This window comes from Prionailurus bengalensis, chromosome D1, assembly GCF_016509475.1.
Source record: "Prionailurus bengalensis isolate Pbe53 chromosome D1, Fcat_Pben_1.1_paternal_pri, whole genome shotgun sequence".
NCBI lineage: Eukaryota > Metazoa > Chordata > Mammalia > Carnivora > Felidae > Prionailurus > Prionailurus bengalensis.
In genome coordinates, this window is record NC_057346.1 from 90,032,140 (window position 1) to 90,059,932 (window position 27,793).

The window sequence follows — 27,793 nt, forward strand, 5'->3', positions numbered from 1 at the left end:
TCTGCTTCCAGCCACCCCACCCTCTAGAGTTGCCTGGCTCCTAATAGGGGTCTAGGAAAGGTTCCCTTCCAGTCCCCACCACTGGAGGTCATCAGTTATGTGACATCCAGTTGTGCTGGGGGAAGAAAGGGAGGCTGGGGGAGGCCCACAGAAAGACAGAGAAATGCCCCCATGGCATTTTCCTCTTGAAGTTCAATGGGAAACTGAATAATAACATGGAAGCCATTTCAGAGAGGAGATACACACACACACTCATGTACGCTGTGTGCACACACACCCCCATTCTCAGACACTTTGCAACTGCCCAGTGTTGGCAAGAGTGTAGGGAAAGGGGCACTCTCATACCTATTTGAGTAATGATTGTAACTCAGCCTCTGATGATTTCTGAAGGACAGTGTAACAGTCGTATATCAAATGCCTTTAAAAGTACATCTCCTTTGCTTGTTGGAGAAATACCTGATTCTAGGACTGGGGAAGGAAATACACATCATGAGCCTGGAGCATTTTGTAGTGCCAGAAAGTAAGGAAGTGCTCAAAACAAACCCCCAGCAAACCCCTCACTGATGAGGGCATGTCAGGGGCCATAGGAGCTGATGAAAAGAGCTCCCAAAGGCCAGAGCTGAACAATTTGACCAATAATAAACAGAATAGTATTTATTGGTTTATAATCCAAAGTGTAAAACTAAATATCCATGAGTCCATACTGATAGAAACTATTGAATAAATAAATAAAGAGGAGACAAATCTCATGTTCAGAAGAATTTACAATAATGTGTGCAGACACTCTGCCCTGATTGAGGGAGAAAACAACTCCTTACTCCGTAGGTGTGGTTTGCTCATAGTGACTTCCTTCCAGAATGTACAGTATGGGAAGTAGGGAAAGAGTAGCTTTCCGGTGAAAAACCTTAACAAGCACAGCCTGGGCCAAGCAATCAAGGTCAGCATCAGCAGTGCTAAGTCCTATTGCTGGCGACCTGGATATGTGATGAGAATAACAGGGCGTCTCTATAGTTCTCAAAGGCCCATAACCATGGCTTAATCATGACAAAAAGATCAGACAAATCCCAGCCAAGGGACAGTCTACAAAATACCTGGCCAGTACTCCTCGAAACTGCCAGTGTTGTCAAAGATAAGAAAGTTGAGACACTGTCACATCCAAGAGGAGACTAAGGAGACATGATGACCAAATGAAATGTGGTACTTGGGTAAAATCTGGAACAGCACGAGAACATCAGAGAAAAACCAAGGAAATCTGAATAAAATACAGACTTCATTTAGTGCTAGTGTGCCAATATTGGTTCATTGTAAAAAACACACTTTACTGATGTAAGATGTTAATAATAGAAAAAACTACACGTTGGAACCCTTGGGACTATCTTTGTAATTTTTCTGTAAATCTAAGGCTGCTATAAAAAATAAAGTTTAGGGGCGCCTGGGTGGCGCAGTCGGTTAAGCGTCCGACTTCAGCCAGGTCACGATCTCGCGGTCCGGGAGTTCGAGCCCCGCGTCAGGCTCTGGGCTGATGGCTCGGAGCCTGGAGCCTGTTTCCGATTCTGTGTCTCCCTCTCTCTCTGCCCCTCCCCCGTTCATGCTCTGTCTCTCTCTGTCCCAAAAATAAATAAACGTTGGGAAAAAAAAAATTAAAAAAAAAAAAGTTTATTTTAAAAACATGCCCTGTGACCCAGGTGTTTCCCTTCCTTCTCCTTTTGGAAATAATTAAGGATGAACCTGCAGATTCATCCACATAGATATGTGTCACAGAGGTGTGGGATAACAAGTGAGGATTAGAAATAATTTAAATGTCCAGGTACAGTAAATCCATACAATTCAGTCTTGGATCACAATCTTATAGACATGTATTTCCTTTCTTTTTAAAGTTTATTTACTTATTTTGAGAGAGAGAGAGAGAGAGAGAGAGAGAGAGAGAGAGAGAGAGAGAGAGAATCCCATGCAGGCTTTGTGCTGACAGGGCAGCGCCCACACAGGGCTTGACCTTAAGAATGGTGAGATCATGACCTGAGCCGAAACCAAGAGCCAGCCACTTAACTGAGCCACTCAGGCGCCCCTAGATATATATTTTCTTGATAAGAAAAGGTATTTATGATTGCTAGTTGAGTGGAAAAAGCAGATTCTGAAAGAGCCTGTGAAGCGTGTATTTTTATGTATGCATGAAGGGGTAAAGATAAATATCTTGTAGTGTGTTAAAGGTAATTATCACTGATGCACAATGCTATGGATTTTTCTTTCTTTTCATGGAAGCAGTATTTGTTACAGAAAGTACAGATCAGCAAAAAGTAAAATGTTACTTTCTGAATTTAAAAAAAAAAAAAAAAGAAGGCTGGAAATGATTCCTTTATGAATCCAGCCGCAGCAACAGGAGACTCCATCCTAAGAAGGGAGTTCTGAGGGGCGCCTGGGTGGCTCAGTCGGTTAAGCGGCCGACTTCAGTACAGGTCGTGATCTCATGGTTCGTGAGTTCCAGCCCCGCGTCGGGCTCCGTGCTGACAGCTCAGAGCCTGGAGTCTGTTTCAGATTCTGTGTCTCCCTCTCTCTGACCCTCCCCTGTTCATGTTCTGTCTCTCCCTGTCTCAAAAATAAATAAAACGTTAAAACAAAAAAAAAAAAAAAAAAGAAGGGAGTTCTGAGAGTAGATGGGGCATTGGCAGGCTAGTGAGTGTCTCCCTACAGACATGCACCACCTGAACAGACCTGCTGGAACCGCCCCCTGCCCCCCTCCCCCCACCCCGGCCCATAGAAACAGGCCACCACCCACTTAGCCCCTGTGGAGTGCAAGAAGGGTAGCCACCTGTAAAAACAGCACACAGGTTGCAGGGTGCAGGGAGATCAAAGCTGGCACTGTGGTCAGAGGGTGGACCTGAGGCCAGGCTGGAGACCCAAGCCTCTCTCGGAGGCGCCCACACTGGTCTGTAAAGGCAGAGGCAGCTGGAGGGCTGAGATGCAAACCCAGTGTCTGTTGCCTTCTCCTCCTGTAGTAATCCTCCCCTTACCTGGCACTGTCTCATCCTAAAAAGAATTTGCGTGTACCTTCCATCGTATTACAACAACCCTTGGAAGTAGGTATCATCCCAATTTTCAGGGGAAAAAAATTAAGCCTCAGAAGACTTCATGGCTATCACTTACTGACTGCATAACAGGGTGTCAAAAGATACAGGCCTATGTCACACCTCTTACCCAAGCCCAGTTGCATATCTCAGGGTTCTGGAGTCTGCATAATCTAGATCCACCATTTACCAACTGAGTTTACCCTGAGGAAGTTACGTACCTTTGCTTGGCCTCCATTTTCTCATCTGTAGAATGAAGATCATAATACCCATCCAAAAGCTACTATTAGGGTTTAGTGAGATTGTGTGTATAAATTGCTTAGCACAGCGCATGGACCATTAAGTCGGCCCTCTGTGAATAATGGTTATTATTGAAGAGAAGGTTCGTGGGATAAAGTAGAATGCGATCTGGGGAGAAGGATCCTTTTCCCCGTCTTTCCTGTGATTTGAGAAGGAAGATGCAGCAAGGCCAGAGCCACCTGAGACTTTTTTAAGAGCCGTGATGAACTGACGAGTCAGAGGGCTTTTGCTCCCACCAGGCTTTAGTTCTTGGCTCTCTGTAGTGGGTCCTAATCAAGCAGTGCTATTCAACAACCTGCTGTTTGGACCCCGCCAGAGAAAGAGGTGAAGGAACCTGGAACATTTGGGCCAGCCTTCAGATTGAGCTGGAGAGGGACAGGGAGAGGGACGTACACAGGAAGCAAGAGAGAAAACAGTATAAATGAGAGCCAGTTAATTAGCTCAGTGAGCCTGTGTGTCAGAAAGGAGCTTGGCTTTTGTCCGGTTTGGAATTTTCCTAAATTTCACTTAGAACGCGATGCATCCTGATTGCCCAGAGTCCCCCAGCAAAGCCAGGACTAAAACTTTGGAGTCCTCTCGTGTTTTTCTCAGTTAACCCGGGATAAACTGAGGACATTTCACTTCCTGTTATATTCATACCTCAGTTAGTTTCCATAGGCAGCGGCTAAAAATCGAAGTTCTAATTCTTTACAGCACGGTGACCCCTGCTCACTGGCAGGCTAGGGCAGGTGACAAGGGGCACAGATGTGGCTGTCCTGCTCTGTCTGGTGGAGGAGTGTTCCTGGATCTGGGCGTGCGGTCCACCCCCGAAGCCAGACCGGCCACACGCCTACTGGAACTGGGCAGCCACAGCCTCAGGTGGCTAATGGAGGCTGCCGGTGAGCTCCGTGATGATGCCTGTGTGGCTTCACTCTCGGAGACTACTAAATCTATCTTCTCAAATCTAACCTTCCTCCCTTGTTGATACCTCTTAATTTCTCTATCCTCTCGAGTTGAATAATCCTTTTACGGCAATAATGAATTAATAAATAGCCAAGGACTCAGCAGATAGGAGCGATGCCAAATCAAATTAAGTTGTATTATATTCTCAGGAAAAGAAGCTATTAAACTCGCGAGGTCAGAGTGCCGCACACCTCATTTATTAACGTCCTCTCATAAGCTGCCATCTCCGGAGACACGAGTGGAGAGGCTGAGCTCCTATCCGCGTGGACTGCCTGAAGAATCGCCACTCTTGTCAGCAGGTGCTCAGGGGCTGCGTGTGCCGGGGGCTGTGTTGTACCCCTGACAGATCCCTCGATTTCACGCAATCCCTCCTCCACAGCGTGCCTGGCTGACCGAGGGGGCCCGGCCTTCTGCTGGCTGGGGCTCCCTAGTCCCATCCCAGCCCTAACCCGCTGTGACCCTGGCTCCCCGGCCAGGGGTGTGTCAGATGGCATGCCACTCTCCCAGTCCGGATTTAGGGGCTCTCGGTTCCTTAGCGAAACTTTGTCTCCTACCTGCTAAAATTATTTAGAAAAAATTAGGTGCCAGGGCGCCTGGTTGGCTCAGTCGGTGAAGCGTCCAACCCTTGATTTTGGCTCAGGTCATGCCCCCAGGGTGGTGAGCTCAAGCCCCGTGTTGGGCTCTGAGCTGAGTGTGGAGTCTGCTGAGGATTCACTCGCTCTCTCTGCCCCTCCCACACTCATTCTTTTTCTCTTTCTCTCTCTGCCCCCTCCCCCACTCGTGCTGTCTCCCTCTCTCTTTCTCTCTCTCTCTCAAAAAAGAAAACTTACATGCCTCCTTGTCCAGTTTAAAGTTAACTCCTGAAATTACATATCAAGTATAGATAGTTCAAAGGGTGTGATATCTGACATGTGACATGGGATGAGCCTTGCCCATGTTTTTGGCAAAGCTCTGGCACTGCCTATGAAGTTGATGGGCAAGATTCGCTACATAATCTAACTGGCAGAGGTCTTTGTGGTCAAACCGTCCAGCCAGATCAGTCTTGCTTTCTGTCAGATCCAAGTCGGATTACCTTTTTTAAATTCAAATAGCAGTACATACATCGTGACAAGCACCTGACTTCTGAATGTGAACCCTTAGGTCTGTGGACAGACAGGAGCACACAACCTGGCCAAGAGTTTGTCGCCTGGGCAAAATGAAGGATTGTGTCCTTGATTGTGTCTTGCCTTGCTCTCCTAGGACTCTCTTAGAGGCAAGGAATTTGAAAATTGTCCCCTGGTAAGAGTCAGGAGGGTGAGAGGCGTGCATTTATTTTCTGAAGGGCAGGACGGTGATTGTGCAGGCGGGAGTGGCCTACAGTGGGGACTTAAGAGACCATGGGCACGTTCTTCGACAAGTGAGGCTTGTTGGGTTTAAAAAAATTTTTTTTAATGTTTTTATTTATTTTTGAGACAGAGAGAGACAGAGCATGAGCAGGGGAGGGGCAGAGAGAGAGGGAGACACAGAATCCGAAGCAGGCTCCAGGCTCTGAGCTGTCAGCACAGAGCCCAACGCGGGGCTCAAACCCACGAACCGCGAGATCGTGACCTGAGCTGAAGTCGGACGCTCAACCGACTGAGCCACCCAGGCACCCCAACAAGTGAGTTTTAAGAAAGAGTACACATGGAAGCTAAGGATCTAGACCTGTAGTTCCTTAAAAATCACACATGCCTTCATACCCCCTGGAGGATCATTATGTACCACAAGGATATGTGTGCCCCAGTTTAAAACCCCTGCTTTTAGCTACAACAGCATTCTCCAACTACGTCAGTCTGTGACTGCAGCCAGTGAACTAAGCTTCACTCGGTATTTGTCTTCACTCCTGTTTGGCAGAGACCTGTCAGCTGGAAGGGTCAGAACCACAGAACTCAGCCTTTCTTTCTATTCAGTACCTGTATTTTGTCAGGTCTGAAGCTGTCATTAAAATAAAAACAAAACTCCTCAAACAAGCAAAGAAAGGCACTGTTGCTCTCCAGAAACGTAAGGGCATTTGCGGATAGGGACACATTTGCTCCGGAGTGTAGTGTTTCAGATGCCAGGACCAGGAACATTGAAGGAGTTAGGAGGAGGCGGGAGGTATTGATTCAGGGACAGAAGGAAGGTAGGTTGAAGAAAGGAGCCCACGTTTTTAATCATTTATATTACATGAAATACGTAGAACTTTCACAATAAACCTGTAAGATTAGATAGAAATACCATGAGGAAAACAGACTCGGAGAGGTTGAGTAACTCACCCAAGCCCACAGCTCATTAGTGCCAGAGCAGAGATTTGAACCTAGTTCAGTCTTGGTGACTTCAAAGTCCTATAATGCTGCCTCTCTCATTGGTCAATACCTACGATAGAGTGGGCTGTCTTTCCTTTTTTTTTTTTTAATTAAGTACTTTATTTATTTTATTTAACTATTCTGGAGTAGTTCACGTGAACGGGCTGTCTTTCTAACACCCTTAGTTCATTCTCAAAACAACAACAATGACATCAATAACAACGCGGACAGTAGGAGGAATTTCCGTAACATCCGAGTACCAATCCAATTATAAATCTAAATCTAAATGTGATCAGCAGATGTTTCAAGAGGAAGATGTTAAGTGGCTGAGGTAGAAGGCTGTGTTACTTCCCTAGGAGAGAGTAAAGACTTTCATAGACTGTTTGAGATAAAGTCTTATGAACACATACCAGCTTATATACAAAGTGAAGAAGCGTTCTGGAGATGCTATCTCATACTAATTGGATTGTGTAACTTGCCAGAAGAGACCACACACAAAGTGAGCAAAGTTCTGTGTTACCGATTCACCTCAGATCCTTTTTCTTCTTCATTATTGTGAAAAAGAACTTGTTTGTTAATTGTGAAAATAAATATGCTGTATTTGAAGATACAAAATTTCTCTCTCTCTCTCCCTTCCCCACATTTCTCTCCTTCCCCTCTCCCTCCTCTCCCCCCGCCCCTCATCTGCAAGGCTGTAAAGTCTATGAGGACAGCTACTGTGTCCATCATTCATTGTTGTGCCTAGCATCATGCCTAACACATAGTAGACAGTCAATAAGGATTTAGCAAATGAAAGAATCAGTGGTATGCCAGAATCTAAGGTCTCATGCTTCTAAACTAGGAGATGAACTATATCTTTCAGACTCCAGAATAGATCTCTTTTAGGGTCATGAGAAAAGATTCTGTCAGTCAGGGCGTCTGATCCTTTCCCCAAGCCAACCCTGCAAGTCTTGGAATAAAGAACCTAGCAACTAGAAAAGCACTCAATTTACTTTTAATTTTATTATACTCAGTTTGGGAGGAAGGGTTGTTGACCTTTTTGTGAATATGATGAAAATTATGGCCTTTCTGAAACAAAGGAACACACAGACAAAATTTGATGTACAATTTAAGTAGGTTCATGAACCCTTTAAACTATGCATCTCAAGTTAAGAATGCTAAAGAGTGAAATGCAGCTTAAGGAAAGGGCACAGTCAGCCTGCCAGGCCTCTCATATTTGAAGGAAAGTTGACAAGAGAACAATAAGAGCTTGCTTTGGATATAGTACCAAAGGGGAGACTATGGCGCCAGTTCCAGCCGTGCCTCGATTCTGGTGAGACACTTTCGTAAAAGACCCTTTGTTCCCTTTGGGACAGATGCCACCAAACACTACTCCTGAATGACAGTCCACTGTCCAGCCCTTCCTAGCGTGCACCCTTCATCCTGTGATTGGACCACAGGCAGGAAAAGGGGAGAAATAAGGCAGAGTTTTGGATAGTGCAGGTTGCTGAGTTTTTGGCTCCTGGAGTACACTTACATTAATTTCACGCTCTGTGTCTCGAAATGTTTTTGCTCTTAGCGGAAGCACTACAAGTCTGTTGCCTGGGATATTTTCCTTTCTCCCAAATGGATGCAAGAAAGCACAGATTTTATATGGACGTAGATAATCTGTCACGAGATAAAACATTTCTAGGTCATAGCTGGGAGTGGATGCACCCCAGACCTTCCCTTTTCTCCAGCTCCTATCTCTACCGGAGGAAGATTTTTTTCTGCCCTTGTAAGCACCCCCCACCCCTCCACTTCACTACTTCAGATTTCATCCAGCCCATACTAATCATTAAGTTTTAAGGACACAGACCTCACTGGTGACTGAGGATTTTCTACCTCTCAGCTTCACTTTCTTCATCTGCAAAGTGGGGATAACGCCACCCGTCCCTATGTTCTGGGATCATTGTGAGCAGCGCTTAGCTCAGGGTCCCTGGCACACAGTAGGCACGTGATCAAGTTGACTCGTCTGATGTTAAGGACAGTGGCCTCTAGGAGCAGAGGAGGAGAAACCAGGCAAGTTTGCTCTTTATGCCCTTCGTAGTGGGCTCACTTCTGCCCCTGCCCTTTTCTTACCCAGTCCCTATACCAACAGTGTTCCCTTCTGGGACCGAGCCAGGGAGGCTCGAACCTCAGGCGCCCGAGGTCCTAGCCATGCCTCTGGGACTCATAGCTCACTTTTTTGGCGCCTGAAATATCACTGACATTTAGGACACCCTGGTCAGGGCAGTAATAAGTATTCCTTTCAGCTCCCTCCTTTCCTCCCTTCCTGTTGTTTTTACTTCTCACTCCCTTTTTGACAACAACTATTTCTTGAGCACTTCTCTGTGCCTAGCACAATACCAACGCTAGATACTGCTAATAAAATATTAGATGGTGCTAATAAAATAAACAGTGTTGCTACTCTTGTAGGCTCCAGTCAGAGGTAGAGTGGAGAGTAAATAGCAGACAATTCATAGGATGTGATAAGGGCAATTAAAGAAATAAAAGGGGGGGATGACCAGGGGATCCTACTTAGATAGAGTGAGTTCCTTCCCTGAAGAGGTGACATTTGAGCCCTGTGACTGCCCTGGGGCGGGACTTGACACGTTGGCTTGATTCCAAATGAGAAGCGCTGTTGGCCAGTGCAGAGACAGAGCTTCTCTTTGTTTTTCTCTCCTAACAATAGAGGATTTAAGGCTTAGGGGAAGTCAAACTGCTGATTTTTACTAGCTTTTTGTCAAGTAAGCTTAAAAAATATTATGACCTTCACCTGCGCCTTCATAGCTATTCACTTACTGTGTACCAGGCATCGTGTACTTTACATATATTATCTTATTTATTTAATTCTCCAATAACCCAGTAAAGCAGGGTTTATCATCAAAGTTATCCCTGTAGTCAAAGAAATCAGAACTTAGAGAAGCTAACTAACTTGCTTGCCCATGGCCAACGGCCCAACGGTGGTAGCTGAGGACTGGGGTTCAGGTGGGTCTGAGAACAGGGCCTGTGCCCTCAGCCAGTAGACTAGGCTACCCCCCTTCTTGTGAGGCCGTAACTCACCTGGTTCTCCTTTCCTCTGCAGCGGTGCCAGTGAAGACGAGGACACATGAAGGCTTGCTGTCCCCAGTGGAAACTCCTCCCTCCCCCTGTGTGTATGTGACGGCGTGTATGTAACGGCTTCTGATTTCTGTGAAAGCTGCCCAGCAACAAACGTCCTTCCACCGGATCCATCCCCAGGTCCACAGCAGGCACACATCTGTCCAAGGGATGACCAACTTTATTGTCACTGACTGTGCTTGTCATTCTCTTGTCATGGTAGGTCAAGGAAAAGTGCCCCTGTGATCAACCAGGAGCAGTTAATTAAGAAGCGTCCTTCAGGTAGTCCCTCAATGGCTGCTTTGAACTTACTCAGGAAAGCCAGCCCTTGGAATATCGTATACCCAGACAGCATCGCTTCATCTGGAAGGATCTGGAATAATCTTGAAGGGCAGTCAGGACTTTTTCCCTACCTGCGAATAAAACCCCACTTTATTTATACTGAAGCATGAAATAATGGGGGAGGGGCAAAGTAGGGCTCTGTAGATAGTTTCTGAAAGTCCCATTATACAGTTGTGAAAATGTGGTTCCATGAAGTAAGATGGGTGGCCTGAAGATGGGGTTGGAGAAAGAGTTAAAAGTTTGAAATACAGAGATATTTTTAGTATATGAGGTTATCCAGCACTTCAGATCCATAATTCAGTGCTGTGGAAATGAAAAAAATGATTGAAGAGGTGGAAAGGAAATGACTTTAAAAAAAAAAAAAAAAAAGGACCAAAGAGATCTGATTAAAAGTTGAAATCAGTATTTCTGAACTCAAATTGCCTGAGTTTCCAAAATAGTCACTAAAGGATCTGATGGAGCCTGAGTTATTTGGGTGAATTCTGCCAGTTTTCTGGGTCTTGTCACAACATGAAGTCTGCAGTGTATATTGCAAAGTGGGAATTTTTCAGTGTAGGTTTTTGGTGCCCTCGCCCCAACCCCCTTGGCCTCATTTGGCTTAAATGCAGTGTAGGGAGAGTTCTTATCGCTCTGGTGTGCTGAGTCAAGCCCCGTCTCCCAGCAGGTGCACCCACCTTTCACTCCAGCTGGAACCCCTCTTCCCATGGCACCCCACCCACCGGCCTTCGGACCCTCTCCTGCAGCCAGGCTCTCCCCTCTCGAGTACCATGAGCAGAGGCACACCGTGGTTGTACTTCCAGCCCTTCCCCACTCCCGAGTCACATTTCCTTACCATCAGGTTTTCTATTCCCAAGTAAGCCATGATTTCTAGGGAGTGCAAACCCGCATGCTAAAGAACCTGCATTTTCTCAGACATCAGTTTATGGTTTGGAGTTAGGGGATGCCCTTACTTTTAGATGAAACAGTTAATTATGAAATAGAATGTTCGTACACGCAGTTAAGATAAAATGGGACACTTCCCAGGGAATTCTTATTTGCGAGTGGGGTGTATGTGTTCCCTGTCCTCTGCCTTTAGCGGTATTTTGGTGTTCACTCCCGAGAAGTACAATCGGAACTGTATCCACGCAGCTGACTCAGGGCCTCGACTTCTAGTTGCCTCCGCAGCAGAGCTGAAGGCATCCGCCCTGGAGAAATCCCTCTCCTCCTGCCTGCCTGTGACCTGTGTACCTATCACAGAGCTTTAGGGCCAGCTGGTTTGTGGGGAGGGGGGGGGAGGTTTGAGGCCGAAGCAATACTTACTGTAGGAAGCCTATTTATGTCATTGTCCAATCCTGTGTTTGCTATGAAACTATTTCTTTGAGGCCAGGAAGCTACTGGGCATATCTGCTGCTGGGTTAGGATTACCCTGACTCACTACATGTTAGGATGTTGGGACCAAGAGTCCTTTGGGCAGTTAAAAAAAAATAACATATATATATTTTTTTCTCTCAAACTGGTGGTCAACAAATGGCTAAGACAGTTTTGGTGCTTTCCCTATCTGCCTGCAAAGACTGGAGAATTTGGCATACCACTAATGACAACCCCCAGCCTCACCCAACAGAACTCCCCAAAAAGGACCAGGGGCCACTCTTACAAGAGTTTAAAAACCAACAGATTAAGAACACTTGAGGATTTGGATGCTTGTGTTCGTCTTTCCCCAATAATTATTGTTGAATCTCCCAAGTAGTAGCCTTATCTTAGCAATGGACAGACCATTGGCTCCTCCATACCTGATTATATGTTATTACTTAAAGTCAGTTTCTGGGAAACTCGGGCATGTATGCGGTAGATACGAACAGAAGTATAAAAATACATGCCAGCCTATCTCCGTATGTTATCATATCTCTGTAATCCTCAAGGAAAGCACTTTTGCTTTTACTTAGGATTTCAGATTTGCTCGATGGGCTCCTGCTGTCTTCAGCACCTGATAAAACTTTAACCAGGGAAGCATTAAACATGGTGCAACAGCTTCTGCCCAGGCTCCTGAGTTCCTGCCAGCAGCATTTATCAATGTAAGAACGAGGATGCTTCCTCCAGTGGCACCAGCACCCCCCCTGGAGCCAGAGCGTGCTGCTCAGACTCAAGCCCCAGCAGGATGAGGCCTTACTGCCAGGTCAGTAACAGTTAGAGTGCTCGAAAGTGTGTGCTGACCGACTGCAGGCTGTGGGGGGAGGGGTGGGTGTTGCAGAAATCCCCGGGGAGAAGTCACCGAGGGAGGCAGGTCATGAGTGTGTCCAGAACGAATTGGGTCCCCACAGCGATCCCTGGCTGCTTTCCAAAGTTTGGTTCTCTGGAGGCTGAGAGTGGGTTTGTCCTTTGATTTGATATCATTGAATCCAGGGCGATTCTAAGAAGTCCTTAGAGTCTCAGCTGTGGGGGGAGAAATGACCTATACTGAGGACCAGCTGTGAGCCAGGCCCTGCCCTCGCCCCAGTTTGTCAGCTGATAAAACGGATGTGGAGTGGAAGACCCCGTTGCCCTGAGTTACACAGCTAGACGTATTGGAGCCAGATTTTGAGCCCAGCTCTCCCTCACTTTGTGGTGGTCGGTGGCACATCGACGATACAGAGGGAGGAGGAGGCCTCAGACACCCCCCCCACTGCAGTCCGACCATCCCACTTTATGGATTCTTTTCCAAAATTACATTTCATGGCTATCCTTTGGGCTCAGAAATGGCATCGAGGTAGCCTCATTCTGCCACTGTAGCAGATACGTGAAGTCCACATTGCTAACTTGAGCCTGCCCCCAGGAGCTGGGGGAGCCTTTCCTTTTTGGCGCCATCCCCCAGAAATGAGAGTTTTTCTAGGCCTTCAAGAGTATAGAAGTTCTTAGAAATGGTCCAAGTGAAGAGGGTTCTGCTAAGTTTATTTGAAAATGTCTGCTGCTGCACTGCCACAGAGAAGGCAGTCTTCCTATTTTAGCCCAGCCTGTCCTGTGCTCTTTGACGATGTGTTAACTCAAAGTTCGGTGAATCTAGACTTTCCTGCTGATACCTGCTATGGACATGTGTACACACACACACACACACACACACACACACTGAGTACATATGTTTGTGTAAATGACAAGGGTACATACATAGACCCTCACACACACATGGTGGAGGAACTCAGGGGAGACCGGGGCGGCCCCCTCCTGATCTTGTGTACCACAGCACCACCGCGGAGGCTTCTGCCAGCCCCGATCACAAGTGTCACCACATAGTGGGAGCTCAGGAGCTTGCTTACAAGGTGCTCACGAGAAGAACAGCTCCTTGGCAGAGGTTGTCGGCTCCTAAAGCACGGGGCCAAGGTGGGCTCCAGCCCTGCTCTGAGATGTCTAACGATATGGGAAACGATAGCCCAGCCATTTTGAGGACCCAGGAGTCTGCCCACTCCAGTCAGGACTGAGGGCACAGCTACAGAGTTTGTGACTTGTGCTGGTGGCAGGGTATAGGAAGTCCTCCCCTCCCCCCACCTAGAAAGTGTTCTCTTGCCAACACCTGAAGTTTCATACGCACATAATGGCTGTTTAGTACATGCTTCGTAATCCGAAAATCGGTTGCATGTTTGCTGTGTGCCTAGCCCATCTGGACTTCCGTTGAAAACACAAATCTCTTTAGGGATGACACAGCCCAGACTTAAGAGAGAGAGAAGAGACTCGAGATCTCATTAATATGGCCTACACCCAGCAGTGCTCTGAAGCCCCCACCCAGCCCATTCCCAGACTCAGGCCCAGGGGGCCTGCCTGGTGGAAGAGTAGCATTTGGAACTGAACACACACCAGAAGCAGCACAAGGAGTGCCGGGGCAGGAAAATGAAAACAAATTGAGACACTTGTGGGTATAAAGGTGCAAAACATGCCACAGAGCCCATGCTGGGGTTGATAGGACCTTGAGGGGACAGTGGACTTATATTAACAGGAATCAAACCTGACCAGTCTTTGTACAGTGACGGGCCATACTGCATGGGTGGGGACAAGCAACGAATCCGTTGTCCTCTGCCTGTTTTCCTGTGCACAGTCACATTCCCTCCTTACCTTCTCCTTCCACCCTTCACGTTAAACAAGGGAACACTCGCTCTTCCAAGGGAATTACACATTTGAGTTAATGTTTCAGTATATCATTTTCATACTGTAAATTATTTTGTAAGAGAGATTTACCGCTATCCCAGGATGTTTGGACTCAGCGCCCCTGTGCATTTGGAAATCAATAAACTATTACTGGAAATACCATTCGTCTCTGAGAGTTGTGCACAAAGGAGCCTGCTAGGTGTAAATATTCATGATGATCTCCATCCTTAACTGTGGGGATGTTGGAGACGGTGATGTGTGGTTATTAGATACGGACGCTCATTTACTCCTGACTTCTCCAGAGTGGTTTTGGAGATCTCTGGGAAGGGGCAAGCGGATACACTTAAAGTCGTCGTAAACAATCCATGCCTAGGTTAAATTTTCTGAGCAAAGTTAGATTATAACCCAAAGAATACTTGATCCTGAATGATGTTTTCAAGTAATATTAAAGCTTTACAATTTGGATTAACCAGGGGGTACATCAGATTTTAATTTTTATATTTTCTAGAAATAAAAAATCTTTGGTAGAGAAAATTACAGGTAGGCCAGCAAAAACATCTTTGTGGAACCTTGGAGCTATACATGTGAGATATAGATATATATATATTTAAGTAGGCTTCACGCCCAGCATGAAGCCCAACACAGGCTTAAACTCATGACCCTGAGATCAAGACCTGAACTGAGATCAAGAGTCGGACGCTTAACTGACTGAGCCATCTAGGTGCCCCCCAACTTCCACCTGTGGGGGCTGCAGTGAAACCAAAAGTCATATGCACAGAGGCAAAATGTGAGAACCCAGGAGAGTAGACACTTTGTGAACCAAAAGTGCAAGTCCTGCCTAAAGGCATTACAATTCACTGTATAAAAACCCCTCCTAAAACCCACCGCCAGGCGTGTCTGGAGGAGCTGCGATTTATGAACCCTACTCTGAATTTCCTTTGAACAAATTTGTCTCCATCAGACCTCGTTAGTTAGCTGGGGGACTGTGTGAACTTCGGAGAAATTGTCCAAGATACGGAGGCGAGTCGGTCACTCAAGGTCGCCTGGCGAGCCACACCGACAGAGCCAGGACAGCAGACTCACTGTCTCCTGTAGCGTCTCCTCCTTCCCCTCTCCGGTTGCTGAGGCCATTTCTGCCTGGTGAGACGGGGTTGCCAAGCCCTGTAGCACTCAAGAGTCTCATGTTTTAACAAACCACAACGTGTTTGGAGGTTTCCTTCCCTACTGCCTGGTGCCAGTATCTCAACACCACATCCCATTGCCCCAGCCCTTTCTCGTTTTATTGTCTTTCCCTCGGAAAGCTACAACTCTACTTTGTTTCATTGATCTTTGCTTGGTTCAACTTCCAGGTGGCCCCATTTCCTTTACACTCATAAAAGGGTGAAATTGCAGCTTGTCTGGGACATCTGGCCCGGGAGAAAGCCAGGCTGCCAATCTTGGAAGAAAATATCACAGAAAAACAAACAAACAAAAAAAAACGAAAAGACCACTTAAAGTCAGTAACTGGCTGTGCCGAGTATCCGTACTTGTTAAAAACTGCAATCTCCAGTTTTAAATCCTTGTGTTAATAATACTAGCTACCGTTTAATGAGCTCTTTCTCCGGGCCAGGCACTGGCCTCGTTGCTTCACACATTATCTTATTTAATTCTCAGAGCACTGACATTATCATCTCCTATTTTCTTGCACAAGAATCAGATTTAGAGAGTTAGATGCTCTGCCCAAGGTCACATCCTAATAAATGAGAAGCCAGGATTTAAATCTAGCTCTAAAAGGGTTCACAACCCCTTGTCTTAATCTTTCGCTCTCAGTGGCACAGAGTCTGCCTTGTGTTGGTGAATAACAGCCCGACCACCACACATACAGTAAGGCCGTGGGGCAGCAGACTTGGACCTTTTTTGTTAGGTCTTGCTCTGTACAGTCTACAGATGCACAGGGTACATAAGGGGAGGAGGGCTAAGGATGGCAGTGGAAACCTCTTTTAACCCGAAACTGCACTTTGGGAGGGAGGGAGCTATTAGATTTTCTTCGTTTCCTTTATTCCAAGGCCGTAAATCGTGAAATCATCAGAAGAGGCAAAGCCGTGGCTTCTGTCATAGTCTTAGAATCCCAAAAGTCAGCCAGCTGTGACACTGAGTCTGTAATTTAATTAAACATCTTGAAGCTGTCTCCAACAGATTGATGTCGGGCCAGCTTCATATTCTCGGAGAGGACTGCAAAAAGGGCTTGTCTATCTTACAGTCCATTTACTGAGTGTCGCCATCGTGGCCACAGCACACAGCAGGCCATTTGCCTTACAAAAATGGCCCACAAACTTCACACCAGTTTGGGGACTCAGTAGCTACTCATTTACCTACAGCTCAGCCATCTGCCGGTTTCACTTATCCTCATTTCTGGAAGATGAAATCCAAACAAGTGCTCTGACCATGAGTAATTGAGACAGAACTGGAAAAATCTGGAACCTCTGCTGGACCCACTCACAAGTGACTGAGCATGAGGAAGTGACAAGCCAGGCCCCTGACCAGTTGAAATAAATGCTACAAAGCAAATACGTAAGAGAAAGGCCATACATCCACCCATCAAGCCTCTTCTCAGAAACTATTCCTACATCACACATAGTTCTAAATGTTTGACATCTGGTTTTCAAGTCTACCACAGATTAAATAGAAGGGTGAGAAACAGACTCCTAGAGGAAACTTAGGTCAAGTAGGAAAAAGCAATAGAAAACACAAAAACATGTAAGTCTACGGAAGAACTCAAACTGCACTATTTAGTGCTCAGAACAGCTCCACACACATCTCAATTCCTGAAGGGGATTGCTGTATTATAGGACAATATAATCATATTCAAAACGATGACCCTGAGCATCACACCTAGAGAAATGAAATCGTGCCCAGAAAGAAGGCAAGAATTTGCATATCAAACATTTTAGAGGTGTTCATATCATAAATGGTACAAAACAAAATAAAACAAACACCTTTAGGGGTTTTAGCAATAAACCTCTGAGCATTTAGCTAAACAAAACATCCCCCCCTGCCTGAGGTTTTATTGTTCCTTGAGCCTCTAGTGTTTAGAGAGTTTTTGCCGTAACTTTGCAAGTGACTTTCATGCTACAGCGCTTTGCATATAATGGCATGAACAATTTAAGTGCCAGGCTTCCAATGTGATGAATAAAACTAATAACCAGAATACAGGTCAAATTCTGTTACAACAAATACTGCTACTATAAAAATCACTTAAGCATCCCTGTTATCTCTAAGGCCCTGTCAATTGCCCATTTATTTCAAGCAATAGTCATTACAATCAAATTGGAGTATAATAAAAAGAAACTGGACCCTCACCACAAGTTGGATGTAACACGATTTAACCTGTAGTAACACATTCTCCCTTGTATTTCTCCAGTTTTTCGCTGCAAGAAGAATAAACCTTACGTAGACATGGTACCAGCCTGGGAAGCTGGTGTTGGGTAGTTGTTGCTAAGAGAAGAAAACTCAGAAGAAAGGACACACAGAGTTGTGTGGCAAGCCCTCTCTAGGGAATTTGGTCTCCAGGGCCACTTTTGACCTTAATCCTCCTTGGAGCCATCAACCACAGAGTTGCTTGCTTCTAATAGTGGTGTAATGCATATATTAAGCCCTGGAATGAAGACATGATTCATTTCCCATGGATCACTGAGCACTTTGTGGCAACCTAGCCCCGTTCTGATGACCCTAAGATAAAGAAATCCAGAAGCGTGCGACTTGAACCATCTTTTCTCCCATGATGCACTGCTGTCAACACCGCATAATTGTAAAAGCCCATGCCATGCTGATTATATATAGAAATGATCTAAGTCAACTGCATTCCATTTGGTATACAGGCAAGGATTTTTCCATGCCTACCCATCTGTTGCTGGTGGCAATGATCAGTTTTGTCATTTGCTCCTTTTTTTCTTCCTTCCTTCCTTCTTCCTTTCTTTCTTCCATCCTTCCTCCTTCCTTTCTTTCTTCCTTCCTTCCTCCTTCCTTCCTTCCTTCCTTCCTTTCTTTCTTCCATCTTTCCTTCATTCATTTGTTCCTTCCTTCCTTTTTTCCTTCCTAACTTCTTCCTTCCTTCTTCTTCCTTCCTTCCTTCCTTCCTTCCTTCCTTCCTTCCTTCCCTCCCTCTTCCTTCCTTCTATCCTTCCTTTCTTCCTCCTTCCTTGTTTCCTCTTTCTCTTCCTTTTACTTAAATATTTATGACTACATTGCAACCAACATTTTGCAACACCCTCAGCACAGAAGGGATTAAATCATAATTCACATCTGAATAGTACAATCAGCAATAGGAAGAGCAGCGGGGAGGAAAATTGTTCACCTTTTCTCGATGTTATAATGCCTGGCTTGGACCCCAGATTCATGTTATACTCTGAAGAAGTTCATAAATTCTGGGCACTGCTCAGCTTGGGGAGGCAGGCAGTATCCCTTCACACCTCAGGGTGAGATGAGTGGTCTGTTGAAGCTCTGCCATCCCAGAATGTGTTCGCCTCTGCTTGTTTTCTCCCCCTAAGCCAGAGTGTAGTTAAACATTTACACGTCCCAGGCCGGGAGACCGGGTTCAGGAGAGCTTGAATATTTTGCTTGGCTCTTGACGACATTGAGGCCGAGTGTGGTTCTCCAGTTCAAGATGTCAGTTTGCTGCCTCGCCGTTTTTATTAGAATATCTAGAGATTGCAGGTGTTGGTTAGGAAATAATTTTTCTGTGTTTGGTTTCTCTCCACGCATTTGGCCTTCCGGGACCTTTCAGACCAGGCTGGATGGCTGTATCCTGGTACCAAATTCGGCCTATTCCAAATGGAAAGAACCATGATAGAGGAGCAAGACTGTTCTTGGGCTCGGCGGTGGTGGCGGTGGTGGTGATATCAGTGGAGTGGTTATAGGTGGAGGTGATGATAAAGAAACCACTAGTGAGAATAAAGATGGGTATTTTCTCAGCTCTTAAACCAATTTCCCACTTGCTAACAGGTGGGTTCTGATCTATTTTCCCTAGAAAACACTGGCCTATCTGATCAAACAAGGGCATTCTTTCTGAGATCAGACCTTATGGGCACTTATGACCAAACTATACTTGCCTATTAATTTACTCAAAACTGGGTTGCCTGCTAAGCCCCCTGCCCCACCTCTGGCATAAAAACAAGACATGTGGAGGAAGAATTAGAGCACCTGGAGTCCAGTGTTGCCTATGGCTTAGTGGTGCAAAGAAGCCAGGATTTCTAGAAGTATCTGTCTTTTGCCATTTCTGAGATGGTGAGAAAATCTATCCAGAGTGTTTATGCCCCTCTTGATAGCCAAGCCATAAGCTTCCTTTTATACTGTGCTATGAGCTTAGTCACTGCCCCCAGAAAAGACAATTTCACGATGACTTACTTCCTCATAATCATTGGAACAGTCTCAGGAGGACACGCACACTGCTGCATTCCTTAAGGCCTGGCACATTGTCAAGTGGTAAACTTGTGGAGCAAATAAGAGACCTGGCCTGGTTCACAAGGCTGTCAGAAGTGATCCAGAGTTCAGGCTTCCCCTGGCCTTTTATCCTCTCACCCTCTTTCCTCTGTGCCTCCGCCTCCTTTCCTTCCGGTCTCTCCATCTGGAAACCATGAGCCTTGTGGACTCCAGACACAAATTCTCAGATTACAGATGTTTGGGAAATTTCTCTGCTTGGGTCATTCTTCAAGAGTAAGACAATTCAATAAGGGCGGAAAAACAGCTGAGACCCTTCCACAGAAAACAAATAAGGGACGGCCATCCCCTCTGCCAACTCAGCGCCAAACCCCCAGCAATAATCTAACTTAAGAAAAAGTATTGAGATCCTCCCCTCCCCCCCCCCACACACCAGAAGAGAACAGAATAGAAAAACAAAATCTCTGCTCATAAAAACATACTTTTCTCCCTCGTGAGGCATAAACACAACTGGCATCAGATGATACAACGTAATTGATTTTGTGTGTCTTACTGGGGAAGGGAAGGGTCTCTGGAGAGTAGACCCACCAGTGGTGGAATGAAGGGAAAGGTAAGGTTTAGCCTAAATTGTTAGGGAGAAACTGTTAACGTTACGAACCATTTGACTCCAGTGTTGAATCTCCAGGACAAAGAGCAAATGTGTGGTCTTTGGAAAATGAAACGAGGCTGCTCCTGATCCTGGGTTTAGAAACAGACAAACTTGGCTCTGGTACTGGCTCTGTCCTTAACTCTGAGGGATTAAAGGGGAAGCTGGATCTACAGGGCTTAGGACAGTACCTGTACTTAGGAAGCGGTAGCTTGTGATGACTGCTTATCGTGATGACCGTCATGCATCCGAATGGAGTCTCCTTGGGGCCGTGGAAGATGGAGCTTGCCCTTACGTTGCCCCACACTGGCTCCTCTGCTCAGCCTCCAACTCTTCCCCGAGGCCACCGCATAGCCCTCTCTGCCACACCCATCCAGTTACACTTTCGTATCCGTATCTCAAATTACACGCACTTATTTGTTCATACAGTAACTTTTTGAAGGTTGTATTGTTTGTTCACTGCTGTATTAGCAATGCCGACAAAATTGCCCGCCGCAAAATAGATGTTCGAAAAATACTCGCGGACTCTGGGACTAACGTCTTGATAGCATTCATAGCCAGTTACTCCAGATATTACATCTTGATGCAGAAAACTGGGCGACGCCCTTAGCGACATCTTTGCCAGCAGGAGTGCCCAAAGCATGTGGTGCCACCAAAAGGCACCTGCTCTTCCCAGGAGGAGGGGGACGAGGGCTGGGAAACCTAGCTGCTGTCCCTGCTGTGCAGCGTTTGGCCGGTCAGCTTCCCAATCTAAACACTCCTAAAATAGGGGTAGAGTCTCTTAGATTGGATCTCTCTACCTCTTCCAGCTCTAACACTGTAAGATCTTAGCAAAGAGAGAGGGGACAGTAGGAATGGAAACATCCTGCCTCTAAGAAACCCCAACTCTTCCTCCCCTCCATGAGTGTGCATGTGTATGTGTATGTGCGTGTGTGCACATGCATATGGGTGATGTGTATGTATGCGTGTCCACGGGTGACTGTGTGTGTTCACACATGCGCACACACTGGGGCTATACCAGGAGAACCGGACTCCAACGTAGACTTTATGGAGGGCAGCAATTCCCCAAGTGCTTTGGACCGAATATTCACGTACCCCCCAAATTATACACTGCAGTTCTAACCCCCAGTGTGATGGTATTAGGAGGGAGTGTTGGTGAAATAATTAGGTCATTAATGTGGAGCCCTCAGGAATGGGATCCATGCCCTTAGAAAGGGGACCCCAGGGAGCTTGCTCCCTTGCCCCTTCCTCCACGTGAGGACACGCTGAGAAATGGGCAGGCTGTCACCTGGAGGAGGCCCTCTCCAGCCCCTGACTGTGATCTCAGACTTCCGGTCTCCAGGACTGGGAGGAATCAACTTCTGCTGACCAACCATCCGGTTTGCGGTGTTTTGTTCTAGCAGCCTGAGCAGACGGAGACACGAAGAGCGCATGAGCCATGAAAAAATGCGCTGTAGTCAGGTAACTTGGGAAGTGAAAGAGGAGGCCACACAAAGTCCCTGTGGGACTCCTCAGACCTTCTAATATGTTCGTGAACATCACGGAGCCTCGAAGGGAACTGGGTATGGTGTCCCGGCATTCCATGTAACAGTTATAGAAAGAGATTTAGAGAGGGGTCCCAGTGACCTCATTTAACTGGTGAGAAAATGGGCTGAAAGGGAATGAATGATTGGCCTGAGGTCATTGGGGCACCTGAGTTCTTATCTAGCTTTGGCCATGATCTCCCACAAGAGAAAGTCTGGTCAGTGACCCAGGAGCCCACATTAGAACATTCTGGGAGACACCCCACGCTTCCATCTTTGGTCCCAAGGGGAAGTGAGCTTTCCACAGGCTGGCGTTTCTAGCCTCGGGGCCTGCACAGACATTGGTGTTTAGCACAAGGAAATCTTTCTCGTCAGAGCGGCACCGTCTGGAATATGAGGTGCAGCTCTAACAGGCTGTGGTTCTGTCTCTCTCTCTCTCTCTCTCTCTCTCTCTCTCTCTGGTTCTCTTCCTCCATCCCCCACCCCCACCCCCATTCTCTTCTCCAGGCTGCATCCTGGGGTTACTGTTGTGGCAAGCAAAGGCAGCACTGGCCTACTTTGACTAAGACCTGTAGCCCCACGATACACCAGGTGCAGGGGAAGGTGCTCAGTAAACCTCATGCATTGGCAGGACCCTTCCATCCCAGCTGACTGGTTACCTCCATTCTCAGGACTAGGAAACTGACGTGTAAGTTCATTAAAAACGGAGGTCTGTGGGGCGCCTGGGCAGCTCCGTTAGTTAAGCTTCCAGCTCTCCATTTCAGCTCAGGTCATGGTCTCACAGTTCGTGAGTTCAAGTCCCCGCATCGGGCTCCGGGCTGACATTGTGGAGCCTGCTTGGGATTCTCTCTCCACCCCCCACCTCCCCCACTTGCGCATGTTCTCTGTCTCTCAAAATAAATAGATAAACTTCAAAAAAATGGGGGTTTGTGTCTGGTCTCTTACAGTGGACCATGGACCATTTTCAAATGCCTTCTCTGGCACTTTGGCATCAGTGTGGTGGTGGTCAGACAGGGCTGGGAAGTACCAGCGAGTGAGTGTGTGTAATACCAGAGGGAAATGTGGTTATAAAAAAAAGACTTGGCACCCCTCCCAACTGCCGTTCTTTAAACATGAGGTCAACATTTTATTTCGAGGATAGGATGGTCCGCACCTTCCTCTGGGTGTGGTGTGTAGGCGTGGGGACGGGGGGGGGGCATTGGAGGCCATGCCCCCAAGTGCATAACACACTCCGAAACAAAAGCCCCGACCCCCTTTTTAGACAAGACCATTTAGCGACCATCTGTTGTCATTCCAGCATCCCCGTTTACAGGGTCTCACCCCTCCCCCTCACTTCCAAATGGCTTTTCAAAGTATTTCTTCCAACTCCACGTAGTTGTCTCCCTGAAAGGAGTTTGTATAAGTGCAATGTTCCATCTCACTACGACTTTAGTGGGGTTTTTGCACCCCCTCAACAGAGCGGTCACGTGTCATGTGGGGTGTGCGTGTGTGTGTGTGTGTGTGTGTGTGTGTGTGTGTATCATCAGGCTGGTGATGCAGTCATGATCCTGTTCCTTGTACAGAAAGTGTGCGTGACACCCTCTGTGCACTTGCGGGCCGTCTTGTACAGAGTTCATGCCCTTCCGAGGAAAGAAGAGACGCAGGGTTGTATTTTCTTAGGAGATTAGTAGATCCACTGCAATGTAACGAGAACATTTAGCAATGGTAAGAAATAAATACCCCCCACTTGCCGGAACAGCTGTCTCCCCTCCGCCTCCTCCTTCTCACCCCTTTCCTTAGTGCACTCTGACCCTTTCTCTCCCAGCAACAAAGGCACGGCATCCACAGGAGCTCGTGGACACAGCATGTCTCAAAGAAGCCATCACCCCCGTGGTCCCCGGTTCTCCTCACGACAGTTCACGCTAATCGAGGGATTCCGTTTCTAGGAATGCACAACGCTATGGCCTTGAACCGGATCTACCCCCATCCCATTTCGTGTACTCTTAGCCTGACACAGCAGAACACTGAGACAGCCGGTTAATTTAATTGAGAGGAAAACCACTTCAACCAGCTGTTTTGGCAGAGGTTAAATAGAACCAGTACAACGTTGACTGCATTATGCATCTAAAAGAGAGGTTTTGTGGGCATAGCTGGAGTAAAATCCTCTCGTGACCTTGAGTTTAACGTCCTTGTATCAACACCAAACTCAAAGATTTGTCAATGAAGACTCAAGATGACAACACTTCCAACAATCAGCTTCCCACTGGCTTCTTCTCATGGACAAGTTCATTACGCCTTTTACTGAAGCTTTCTCTTCCTGAAATGGAGGTAGGAGTGAAAAATGGATCAGGAAGCCTGGGCCTGGCATGTCTTAAGTCACTTTAGATGCATAACTTACCCGCCCTGTGTCTCCATTTCTCCATCTCTAAAATGGGGATAATAATAGAACCTGACATACAGATGAGAATGATCAAATAAGATAATGCATGAAAAGTGCTTAATACAGTGCCTGGCAAATAGCCCTCAAATAAAATAGTTATAATCAATATTAGCATTACTATAACAAATTGATGAAGTATGAAAAAAGATTTTCAAAAGGAAATTTGGTGGTATCCAATCCCATTTCTAGATCTCTCCAACAAAGAAATATGACACATATACAAAGCTTTTTGCATAGAGTGTTCATGTAACATTGTTTCTAATGGCAGAAATGTGGTGATGACTTAAGTATTCATCAACAGGAGGATAGCTGAGTATTTTAGAGTCTGACCGTGTAGAGGAGCACCGTACAGAAAATTGAGGGTGGGTTTCTTACTGCCTGCTCAGTGCAGCCAACAGTGCCTTTGAAAATCACCAAGTTCTCCCTGTTTAGATTGGCAATCACAGCTTTCCTTCCTGTAATCACAGAACATTCTCGGGGATGCTAATGAGATGATGATTTTGTTTTACTGGGAAGAATGGATTTGCATCACTCAAGCCAAACTGAACAGGCACAAACCCTGAAGAGGAAGGGTTGGCTGAAAAACACCCTTAATCATAGTGCAAGACCATTTTGTCTCTATGACCTTCAAGTCATGGGGATGCTAGGACCCAATGAGGTAAGGCCCTGACTTTGGATCATTGGAAACCCTCCTCAGAGCTTTCTGGCCTGAGCAAAAGAAGAAGACTTCATCTGCTCGACCATGTTAAAGCAAAGAAAGTGGACTGACTCTCCCCGTCCCTCATGGCTCCCCACTCCCAACTGCTGGTTCTGCTCCCTGGGGTTTACCTGTTCACTGCAGCCAAAACCACTAGGTTGGGAGTTGAGCTGGCACGTCAGCCACTTTGCCACTCTCCAACCTCTGCTCCTCCAAAATGGACTCCCCATTCCTGCTCTGATTTCTACCAGCCAGGAACACTGATCAAGCTCCTCTTCCTCGGAGCACCTGGGTGGCTTAGTTAAGTGTCCGTCCAACTCTTGATTTCGGCTCAGGTCATGATCTCGTGGCTCATGAGATCAAGTCACATGTCAGGCTCGGTGCTGGCGGTGCTGAGCCTGCTTGGGATTCTCTTTCTCCCTCTCTCTGCCCCTCCCCCGCGCATGCTTGCCCTCTCTCAAAATAAATTAACATTTAAAAAAAAAAGTCCTCTCCCTCAAAACAAGAGCTGTGCTCTCTTCATCAGGGGTTCTTGTCTTGTTTGGGTTTCTTCTGTGCCTCCCTGGGCTGTGTGTGCTTCCTTTACCCTGGACTCCATTTTCCTTGCGGAGGCAGGTGCCATTTTACTTCAGTTTCATGACAGAGCAGGAAAGAGCTCAGACCACAGAAGGAAACGCATTGTAATTCTAGGCGCTCCTTATACCAGCATATCCCACCTCCTAGTATAGTGGTCCCATCACATATATTATTGAGCACTGTATTTTGACCTTCACTCTTCAGAGGCCTTCCTCCTTGCTTTTGAGAGGCAGAATGAAAAAGCTGGGGGGAAAGCTTTTTCCCTGTGAGAAGTGAGAGCATGCAATCAACAATGAGTTTGAAAGCACAGTGAAGAAAAAGTGTCACATTCTATGTGCTGTTAGCAACCAAGGGGAGCTGCTCTAAACTGCCCTGGAGGGAGATTATGATCCCTGGTTGCCCCTCAAGAGCTGTTGTTCTCCATTCGAGGCCGACCTTTCTTCTTGCTCCCATTTTGGCACACATTTTGATGAATAGTGACACCTAGATATAAATTAGGCCACACTGAATCCTTGGCTTCTCCGCGCTCTTGCCCCTGTAGCTAATTTCCCCATTAACAGGAACCAGACTGCCTTTGCCCATGCAGTACCATATTAGGCCAGCAGGGGTCTGACATTAGTTGCTTTTAACCCACAATGACCGACTCCCTCCCTGGTGATGGCTCTGTGAATGAACTTGAAGTGAGAAGCAAAGGGCCATGGTTTGAGATAGCAGAACTCTTAAGTATAAATAGTGCATCCATTTCTGTAGTAAGACTATAAACAGTTCATCCCACAGGGCCCTGACGTTTCCTTATCCAAAATGAAGTGCCTGATTTAATCCGGTTTTCATGTTTACCCAGAAAATACATTCATAAAGGTAGCTACCTTAATCAAGGAGATTGGACCATCCAGGTTTCTGTCCAAAACAACCCACCAGTTGCTGTTCAGTCCCTAAAGATGCTGTGAGGGCCAAAGTTGTTGTTAATCAAAAAGTATCAGGATGGGGGCGCCTGGGTGGCGCAGTCGGTTAAGCGTCCGACTTCAGCCAGGTCATGATCTCGCGGTCCGTGAGTTCGAGCCCCGCGTCGGGCTCTGGGCTGATGGCTCAGAGCCTGGAGCCTGTTTCCGATTCTGTGTCTCCCTCTCTCTCGGCCCCTCCCCCGTTAATGCTCTGTCTCTCTCTGTCCCCAAAATAAATAAAACGTTGGAAAAAAAAAATTAAAAAAAAAAAGTATCAGGATGCCTGGATGGCTCAGTTGGTTGAGTATCCGACCCTTGATTTTGGCTCACGTCATGATCCTAGGCTCGTGGGACTGAGCCCTGTGTCGTTGGGCTCCACATGAAGTCTGCTTAAGATTCTTCCCCTCTCTCCCTCTGCTCCTCTCCCCCGCTTGCACTCTGTCTCTCTCTTTTTTTTTTTTTTTTTTTTTTTTTTTTAAATTTTTTTTTTCAACGTTTTTTATTTATTTTTGGGACAGAGAGAGACAGAGCATGAACGGGGGAGGGGCAGAGAGAGAGGGAGACACAGAATCGGAAACAGGCTCCAGGCTCCGAGCTCTCAGCCCAGAGCCTGACGCGGGGCTCGAACTCACGGACCGCGAGATCGTGACCTGGCTGAAGTCGGACGCTTAACCGACTGCGCCACCCAGGCGCCCCTCTGTCTCTCTCTTAAAACACACACACACACACACACACACACACACACACACACAAACAAGACAAAACAAAACAAAACAAAACAAAAACCCAGTATCTAAAAAAAGCAAATCAAATGTCTCCAATTTGTAGACACTGTTGTAAAGAAAAACATGAATTTAGTATTTCTGGATCACTTTTTAGTTTGGCATTTCAAACAATGAGTCTTTATGATTTCCTTGAATATATTTTTATTGTGGATGATTATTAGTTATGATGATTATTAGTTACAATAATTATTAAATACCTAAGGAATGTATTGGGCTTTCCAGTTTTCAAAGCCCTTTCACACATTACCTCATCTGTTCTTTATTACAAGAAAGAAATTATTAGCCTCATTTTATAGCCAATGAAATTGAGGCTCAGAAAGGGGAAGAGTTGCCTGAGATCACACAGCTAATTACAGCAGAGCTGGCAATTTTTCATGCCAACGCAGCGAAGTCCATGTATATTAAAGGACATTTACATGTGCAAACATTTATATAATGCAACCCTATTATGAATTGTACTTTTTTCAGCAATTAACCTAATTTTACTTATTAGGATCTATTTATATCTTGTTGCTGTGCTGGAAAGTAGTAATACTGTAATTTCCTTACATTATGGAGTGCGTGCTTTTTATTAAGCTGCACGTTCTCTCCCTTCACGTAGCCTATTTCTATGTTCTGCTCTTTGATGAGATGGCAGGAAGTGGCAAGACTCCG

The 27,793-nt window shown here is 46.3% G+C and overlaps 1 protein-coding gene across 1 annotated transcript in view; it reads left to right on the forward strand.

Moving 5' to 3' along the window:
- TRIM44 (tripartite motif containing 44) overlaps window positions 1–14,299 on the forward strand; it is a 109,903-nt gene extending 95,604 nt beyond the window's left edge. The window contains exon 5 of the mRNA XM_043580965.1: window positions 9,693–14,299. Coding sequence (XP_043436900.1) covers window positions 9,693–9,720 — 28 coding nt within the window. The 3' untranslated portion in view covers window positions 9,721–14,299. The remainder of the gene's footprint in view (window positions 1–9,692) is intronic.
- Window positions 14,300–27,793: the final 13,494 nt, after the last annotated feature.